The sequence below is a fragment of the Chelonoidis abingdonii genome, chromosome 21 (genome assembly GCF_003597395.2).
Source record: "Chelonoidis abingdonii isolate Lonesome George chromosome 21, CheloAbing_2.0, whole genome shotgun sequence".
NCBI classification, from domain to species: domain Eukaryota; kingdom Metazoa; phylum Chordata; order Testudines; family Testudinidae; genus Chelonoidis; species Chelonoidis abingdonii.
In genome coordinates this window covers 6,661,447-6,670,647 of record NC_133789.1, presented here as the reverse complement: position 1 = coordinate 6,670,647, position 9,201 = coordinate 6,661,447, and the positions used below count along the sequence as shown (strand labels likewise).

General features: G+C 49.9%; 1 protein-coding gene across 1 annotated transcript; it reads left to right on the top strand.

Annotated features, from left to right (window-relative positions):
• Positions 1-1,486: 1,486 nt before the first annotated feature.
• Positions 1,487-8,871, top strand: PHB1 (prohibitin 1). The gene is made up of 6 exons (XM_032791482.2): positions 1,487-1,644; positions 2,240-2,401; positions 3,280-3,422; positions 4,590-4,706; positions 6,523-6,618; positions 7,652-8,871. The coding sequence occupies exons 1-6, from the start codon at positions 1,557-1,559 to the stop codon at positions 7,862-7,864; spliced, it is 819 nt and encodes a 272-aa protein (XP_032647373.1). The 5' UTR covers positions 1,487-1,556; the 3' UTR covers positions 7,865-8,871.
• Positions 8,872-9,201: the final 330 nt, after the last annotated feature.

The following is a 9,201-nucleotide window of genomic DNA, read 5'->3' as shown; positions in this document are numbered from 1 at the left end:
AGAGAGGGTTCAGGGCATGGGCCGGCGTTGGGAACCCTGCCCCCAGACACGTTTAGAGAGGGTCAGGCATGGGCCGTTCGGGAACCCTGCCCCCAGAGAAGTGGAAGGATGGGGTGGGAAGGGTCTTTTGCAGATCCCTGCCTGAGCAGAGAAGTGTGGCGTGGGTTGGCGCATGGCTCTTTGCCTATCACACTGGCTGCCGGCCCCAGGCGGGAGCGAACAGCACGAGAGCCAAGCCACACCCGAGCCTCCTCAGCCACCAGCTCTTCCCACACGTGCATCCGCGTCCCCCCCGCGCGGACTACATTCCCAAGAAGCCGGCGCCTGCGGACAGACCGAACCAATAGAGAGAGATTTGCTCCGCGGGCGAGGCAGGACGATGCTGCCGGACCTTGTAGCTAGCCAGCTTCGCCCTCGCCGGACAGGGCGAGCAGGAAGGCTGCCGGAGAACTACAAATCCCAGAGTATTGCGCGCCTGCGGAGCCAATGAGAGACGCGCATGCGAGGACTGCGCAGGCGCTGTTCGGTGGCTCCTCATGTGAGGTCAGGGCTGGCAGGAGGGAGTGGAGTTGGGGGTCCGGTCCGGTCGCTGCCGGGAAGGGGGAGGAGCGCTAAAGCTGCGGACCCGGAGAGGGAGGAGAAGCCGGGTCAGAACCGGAGCGCGTGAGGCCCGCCCACCGTGGGGACGGAGCGAGGAGTGGGGCCTCCCTGTGCGGGAGAGCGCGCTGGGGGCCCTGGGGAGTTGGCACCGAGGGGAGCGGGGCTGGAGAGGGGCAGTTGGGGAGCAGGGCTGGAGAGGGGTCGGAGGGGAGCGGGGTGGGGGGTTGCGTCTGGGGGAAGCGGGTGGAGGATGTGGGGGGAGGGAGGGAGGGCTGCGTTGTGGAGGAGCGCGGGAGCAGGGCTGGAGGAGGATGGGGGCTGGGGAGGAGGGTCGGAGGGTCCTGAGGGGGTTGGGCTGGAGAAAGATGGGGGAGGGTCAGTTTGGGGACCCTGGGGGAGTTGGGAAGGAGGGGGAGCAGGGCTGGAGGAGGGGTCGGAGCGTCCTGGGGGAATTGGGAAGGATAGAGGATGGCTGTCTTGAGGGACTGGTGCCAGGGGGAGGATGATTGGGGGGATGGCTGGGGAGCGGGATTTGGAGGTCCTGGGAGGGAGGACAAAGCAGTGGAGCCTTAGTGATGGGATGTCTCTGGAAGGAAGCCTTGCCCTAGTGCGGGGGCATGGAGCGGAGTGAAGTCTGCGGCTTTTGCAGCATCTGATCTCTGGAAGCCTGGAACCTGAGATGGGAAAGGGAGCGTCACAGAGAGGCTAGTCTTGGAGGTTGTCCCCTTACTACCGGAGCCCAGCAACTGGGCTTGAGGTGCTATGTGACTGGGAAGGAGGCCTGGAGTTGTAGCTATTCCTGCTGTGATGAACGCTGTCTGTGGGAATGAGAGTTATTTATTGCTCCGTCCTGCAGAGAAAAGGAAAACATAGGCTCCTTATGTAGTACCTTTCTAATAGGTTTACTGGATTTTTGCAGGTGTGACTCTGCAAAGAGGCTGCAGTTGGACTGACAAATGGCTTCCAGACTGTTTGAGAACATTGGCAAATTTGGTTTGGGATTAGCCATCGCAGGGGGAGTTGTCAACTCCGCTCTCTATAATGGTGAGGAGCAGAAATAATCTTTCTCTACTAAAAATTAGTGAAGCTGAGATATTTATGAGAGTATAAATTTGCCTTGAGATAGTCCTTAAGATCAGATCTGAGGATTGGGAGAACTAACCTAATTAGCCTTCCTGGCCTTCATTCTTGGTTGCTCTGCTCCTTGTGTTGTCACTCACACCAGTGCAAAATGGGTGTACAGAATTATCGTTCTTAACTGCTAGTATCTTAAAACAATGTAACTAACAACACAAGGTGCACAAAACAGAGAATCAAATCTCCTGCCTAGAAAACTCTCTTCTGTGGTGTCCTAGAAAGGTGAGTGGTCTAGTGATTGAAAGTAGGGGACTAGGAGCCAGAAGTTGTTTTATCATTTGCTTTCCTGCTGACTGACTTGACTTTGGGAAAGTCACTTAACTTACTTGTACCTCAGTTTCCCCATGTAAAATAAGAATACTTGATTAGCCCCTTGGGAGTTGAAGAGGCTTAACTAATGTGGATAGGTCTCTGATACCCTCTGTGAAGCGTTTTGGTAATGTGCAAAGTACGATCAATGATGAAGGTTAAAGTACGTGATCTGCTCTTTTTTCTCCTCTAGTTGACGGAGGACACAGGGCCGTTATCTTTGATCGATTCCGTGGTGTTCAAGATGTGGTGGTAGGAGAAGGAACCCACTTTCTCATCCCCTGGGTACAGAAACCAATCATCTTTGACTGTCGTTCTCGCCCACGTAACGTCCCTGTCATCACCGGCAGCAAAGGTGAGCCGTCTGGGCAAGTGGCAGCTGTGAGAGCAACACTGGTGTCATTCACCCAGGGTCCCTTAGGATGTGTCTGCACTACAGTTAGACATCGAGGCTAGCCCGTGCAGACATACCCTTAGTGCCCATGTCAGCTAGAGCTCAGTCCTGCAAAATGCTGGCTGCCTTGCACTCCCCATGAAGGTGATCGCAGAAAAAGGTTTTCAGCACCTCGCAGGATAGTGCTTTTATACAGTAAGGGCTTTAGTGCCTCAACGTTAAGGCCTTGCGAGATTGTAGCTCCTCAAAGCACCTCTTTGATCCTATGTCTTGTCCCTTATTCTTGTGTTCCTTTTGGGTGACTTAGCAAAGTAAGCCAATGGGGATGGGATCCCTGGGACAAAATAGGGCTAAGTATGCAGGGCCAGAGGGACGGTAAGGCTTGATTTTCATGGTCTGTGTCCTTACAGAAAATCATAATCACGATAGGGCTCTTGTCCTTTCTGGTGTGGCAATCCCATGGGTGCTAGCATCAGTCTGGCATGTGGCCTCTGCCAGTAGTCTGTTTCGTGATGGACAGTGATAAGGAACCCTTTCCTCAGGCCTTCAGGTTGTCCCTTAAAGACAATTTCCCAATATGTAGAGTCAGATAAATAATTCCCAGCCTCAGAAGCAAGACAAAATTTAAATCATGTTTGTAAGAGGTGTTGAGATCCCCAATGAAGGAGACAATAGAAGGACAAATTGGGCAGGAGAGATACCTGCTGCTGGAAATTTTGGAGGAAGGAAGAGATCTGAACACATTTGTCTTTCCCTATTTGGTGACTGTGGAAAGAACAATCGCATGCTATCCCTTGTCTCTGTGATTTGTTGTCTGACTCATGCACCTATCTCTGCAGATCTACAGAATGTGAACATCACACTGCGTATCTTGTTTAGACCAGTTGCCGCCCAGTTACCTCGAATTTTCACTAGCCTTGGAGAGGATTATGACGAGCGTGTACTGCCATCCATCACCACCGAGATCCTAAAGTCTGTTGTGGTAAGGACCATGCAACGGCTTGTGCCAGTTGTGCTGCTGTGATCTTCCTCTAGCAGTGAGAGGCCTAATTTAGCATGGATCATTCAATGCTCCAGACTAGAGACACCCTCCTGCAAGTTGTCCTCCAGAGAATGAAGATGGTCATACCGCTGTTTGCTTCTCTGCCCTCCCCCTGTTGGGAAGAGTTGATAGTTGCATCAGATACAGTCTTGTCAAGCATGATGGGGAGCTGAGTTCATTTTGATGCTCCTCAAAACTGTTCACTCTTGAGAAGGGGCTGAAGATAGCCCACTCCAACCTTGAATCGCTGTGGGGCTTCCCAGCCTTGCCAGCAAAGGGAGTCCCTCTTCTCACCTCTGTATGTACTTAAACTGACTCACTGAGTAGGTACAGCGCACACACTATCATGCAGGCCCTGCTGGGCAGTCACTGCTGTAGCTTGTGCTTAAGGACTGGATGGGAGCCTGTTTAATTCAAAGGAACAGGTAGCTCACCATTTCCTGCTCTTTGGGTGTGGGGACACCAGACTCATCTGGGGGTGGGGTGTGTGCAGGATCTGTGGAGAGCTGAACGAACCTGGATTTACATGCACACTGCACACCTGTTTGCTTCACCTGCGGCATGAGGCGCAGACAGCTCCTTGAAAACTACCCACCTTCCCTCCCAGCTCCCCCAGCTGGCTGTGAAGAAGCCTCAGGCAGCCCGTCCCCAACCTAGGCTTCTCTTCCCCAGTCTTGTAGCAGTAAGTTGCAAAAACATGTGGCCTTCTGGAAAGTGGAGGGAGAGGAGCTACACAGTACAAACACACTATAGGGAGAAAAAAGAAGGGTGTGTGTAGGTGGGGGCTGGGACAGGGGCAAGAGAAGGAAGAACAAAGGATGATAGGAATTGGAAGGAAAGAGAGAGTAGCAGCAGGAACTGTACTGCTATAGTAGAGGATGCTATAAGGGGCACAGAGAGTGTCCTTGACAATCAGTTGCAAGTAGGCTCCAAATGAAAAGGGCTGGAATTCTCTTTTAGGCGGCAGCCCCCAAAACCCTCTTGTCTGTGGTGGGGAAAGCTGAGTGGAGACGCTCAAGATGTCGTGAGCTTTCCTTTGTTAGAATCTGCATGTTGTTTGTGCATGTTTCTTTCCCCTCTCACTTCTGCTGCCTGTCCTGGCTTCAGGCTCGTTTTGACGCAGGAGAGCTGATCACACAGAGAGAGCTGGTTTCCAGGCAAGTGAGCGAAGACCTCACGGAGCGAGCAGATACCTTTGGCCTCATCCTAGATGACGTTTCCTTGGTAAGAGCTGTCTCTTCTTAGGAGTTTGCTCAGATAAGAGTCAGCAAGAGTATAGGGGGATTGAAGGCTGGGACTTATGGTTTTTATCCTAGGTCAGGGCAGGAACGTGATACATTGGGTAAGTCTACACTGCAATAAAATACCTGTAGCTGGGGCTATAAAAATTGCAGTGTTGCTGTTTGGGCTCAGGTTAGAGCCTGGGCACTGAGATTCTGTATGTGGGGAAAGTCTGGGGGCTCATACTGGAGCCCAAACATCTACATTGCTATTTTTAGCCCAGCCCCATGTCAGCTGATCTGGGCTCTGACGCTCAGTGTCACGGGTTTTTTTCTCCCAGTGTAGACATACCCTCAGTGGCTAGGACAGGGCGCTGGTAGTTAGTTATTGGGTTTTGTTCCTGGCAGCTGTTACTGAGTTACTGTGAGCAAATCCTTGAGGACCTGGGCTGTACTGACTTGCTGGCTGACAACTGTGCCTCAGTTTACAAACTGTTTAGAGACTCTTGTGGAAGGCCCTATATGTACATAAGGGGATCTCTCACCAGGGCTTCTGAAACCCTGCAGGACAAGCTACAATACCCTGAGCGCCCAGTTTAAAAAAAAAAAAAAATCCAAACCTTGTTTGGCATCTTTCCCTTCAGTTTTCTGCCAACAATTAATTCCTCCTCCTGGCTACCCCGTTCTGAGACCATCCTTGAGGTGATCTCTGCTCTAGTGCTTGTTGTAATTGAAAGCATTTTATTACATGCACTGCACTGCTTTTGGGATTTCCCTACAATAGCCTATCAGAGCAGACTCTGGACTTGGCTTTGGAGGTGCAGGATGTATTCCTTAGAAAAACACTCTCTTGGTGAGGTGTGTTCCCTGTCCCAGTATTTCCCTTCTGGAAGTGAGTATTGGCTCTTTCTACCTGATGCGGCTGCCTTCTGAACATGCTGCTGAGGGAGGCTCACCTTTCCCCTACTGCATCTCAGTAGAGCGCAGCTGTTCAAACAGCGTCCTGAGAATACAAGTACAGAACTGAGCAGGAAAAGTGGGTCGGTTTCAGGACAGCTTGACCTACAGCGAGCTCCTCCTACTGGCTGCATTGGGAAGTTACAACAGGACTTTATGGAAGGATAGTGTAATGTTTCTGTGACGCTATGTCTGCAGTAACGCAGTAAGTCGACCTACACTCGACAACTGGAGTCGATATACCTTAGGCTGAGTTACCACAGGGGATCAACGTGAGAAACTCTCCCATCGACTTACCTTACTCTTCTCATCGGTGGCAGAGTACGGGGATTGACTGGAGAGTGATCCGCTGTCAATTTGGCAGGTCTTTACTAGACCCGCTAAATCAACCACCAGTGGATCGATCTCGGAGCATTGACCCCGGCTGTAGTGTACATGTTGCCTGAGTCTAAAGCCTACTGTGGGATGATTCTGTTACCCAATTTTTTCGGGTTTTACTTAGTAAATGCTTTTCAGCTCTGTTCTCCCCCGCCCTTCACCGCCCATTAAATTCAAAACAGAAACCAGTTGAGAGTAGAAACAGAATCAAACCTGATCAAAAAGGCTGCTGCTCCATTCACGTCAATGGAGCTATGCCTGTTTACATCAGATCTGAGTTCACTGTAGAACATGGTGTGGCTCTCCTTCTTGGTCCAGTATACCAAATAAGATCTCTGAGGAAGAGGGACCTCCTTCCTCTTCTTTCCTCCAGCTTCAGTGATACAGGCAGTTTTTCTGCCTCTCAGATGGTGAGTGGATCCTAGCAACAGAACTGTCCTAATGGGTACTCTCATTTTGCTTATTCTCCCCCCCCCTCCCCCCAGACACATCTGACCTTTGGGAAGGAGTTCACGGAGGCAGTAGAATTGAAGCAGGTGGCCCAGCAGGAAGCAGAGAGAGCCAGATTCATAGTGGAAAAGGTGGGTGCCCGTGGATGACTTCAGGCTGGGAACTGACTCCAGTGTCATCCAGTTCCTACCCTGACTACTAACATTCATTGGAGGGAGGGATAGCTCAGTGGTTTGAGCATTGGCCTGCTAAACCCAGGGTTGGGAGTTCAGTCCTTGAGGGGGCCACTTAGGGATCTGAGTGAAAAATGAGTACTTGGTCTTGCTAGTGAAGGCAGGGGGCTGGACTTGATGACCTTTCGAGGTCCCTTCCAGTTCTAGGAGATAGGTATATCTTCAATTATTTTATTTATTTATTTATTTATCTGTCCAGTGTTCTGAAGCACTTAAGAATGCTCTGACCAGGAAAGCATGCCACAAAACAAACAGGCTCAATCTGTTCTTAATAGTCACATCCCAAAGCTGTGCTGTTCTGCTGAGTCTTCTGAAATCATTACTGAATAGTAATGTTCTCTGAGAGATTTTTAAAGAAGGGAGTATCATCTCTTGCACGAGCTGGGGTGAGAGATGGAGGGCACTCAGATTCTGTTTCTGACTTGCTGAATCTTTGAAACAGTCAATTAAGCTCTCCATGTTCCAGTCTGGAGAATGGGTATAGTACCTACTTCAGGTGGGTGCTGTGTGGCTTAATTCTTTGCATTGTACTGGGAGATCCTTGACTGATCTGAGTGCAAAGCACTGAAAGTTTCAATAAAAAATAGTCTTGTTTCCAACAATGCCCAGGAGTTTTGTAAACAAGTTTCATATTGACACATGCTGAAAATGAAACTGATTGGAAACAAAGTGAAACTAACCATTCCAGTTGTAAGATGGTAAGGAAGCAAGTCTGCACCTTTAGCTGGGATCTCTTACTTTGACAAGAAATGAGAAGCACTGGCAATTAATGGCCTGGCTGAGCTCCCTTGTTAAGGCTGTTGGTGAAGGAGAGGGGAAGTTCAGGTCTTAAATCGCCAAGGACAGCAGCTGCATTTTCCTCCTGCTTTTCAGGTTCTTCATTCCACCTATTCCTACCCCACATGTCCATTCTTTTTTGCTCCCCTTGCAGGCGGAGCAGCAGAAAAAAGCAGCTGTCATTACTGCTGAGGGGGACTCAATAGCGGCTGAGCTGGTCGCCACCTCGCTGACCACAGCCGGCGATGGCCTGATTGAACTGCGCAAGCTGGAGGCAGCTGAAGACATTGCTTACCAGCTCTCACGGTCCCGCAACATCACCTATCTGCCGTCAGGCCAGTCGGTGCTGCTTCAGCTGCCCCAGTGAATGTAGCTTTGCAGCCACCTAATCGCCTCTAAATAATCCCTTAAACAAACAAAAAAAAAAATCATTGAGATTTTCTGATTGGGTAAAGCAAAGGAAACAAAATTAAATGCATCCTCAATCTCATAACACTCAGCTTTCTTTGACGAGAATACTGAGTTCCTCCAGTGGCCTTGTATGCTCAGTGCAGAAGCTGCAATGGTCAGTAAACTAGATGGAAGAAATTGCCTCTTTTCCGGCAGCTTGAGAATCTGGGGTTGAGTGGGGCGGGGGGAAATGATGTCTTGTGTTCGCTTCTTGGATGAATCTGTAGTAGCCCAGGCCATTCTCTGTTAACCATAGAAATGTTGTACCAGTGGGATTTTTGTCATGCTTCACAAAGCATGGTCAATATAGGCAATTGTACGCGTGCCCTGGACTACTGCTGTTTGTCCTGCTGCCTACAGAAAGGGAATGGGAGTGCTGAGGGCCTTCTTCCTTGGTCAACCCAGTGTTTTGCAGGTGTCAGCTGAGGCTAAGAGGACATCTGTTGTCAGGTTAGCAGCTCTGCTCTGATTGGCTTTCTGAACTGTGGCATTATAGGCAGGAGGTGTGACCTTATGGCATGTGTCTGGGGATGTCAGCAGCTGAGTTCCACCCTTTCCAAAAGATGGAACTTTCCTGATGTAGAAGTGAAGCTATTTCTACTATGCAGGAAACATTCCTTCTGTGCATAATGAAATAGTTCCCTCTCTCCGCCTCCTCCCCCTCCTTGGTGCCCCGAGTGCTGTGACTCCCTGTTGTACACGGGGTTGGGTCTCCACTAAGGCTGGTAAATGTGGTGGCGTTTGTCTACACTTCGGACAAAGGTGCTCTGACTTAATGTTCCACGGTTCAGACAGTCTGATTTTGGCAATACGATTTGCTGCAGCACAACCGCTGTGTTTTTATTTAGGGAATCTGAATTACAATGAGGATCTGAAAGATGAAATTGTATAACCCAGCCTTCAATAAATGAAACCACAACCCTGCCCAGCTTTGTCATGTTTCATTTCTTAAAAGAACGAAGTTCTGAAAAAAGGTGCTTCTTGCTGTTGTTATTTCAAGTCATAAAGCAAAAGTCCCCAGCAGCAAGATCCTCTGGCTGAAAAGAAGGGTGCGTCTTGAGCACAATTCCCAAGCAGTGGAACTGGAGCAAAACCAAATTGCTTTTGGTTAAATAAAACTTGGCTTGAGCAGTGGAGTTCTTGAATAAAAACTTGAGCTGTCTTCCACTAGAACAGGGGTAGGCAACCAATGGCACGAGTGCCAAAGGCGGCACACGAGCTGATTTTCAGTGGCACTCTCACTGCCTGGGTTCT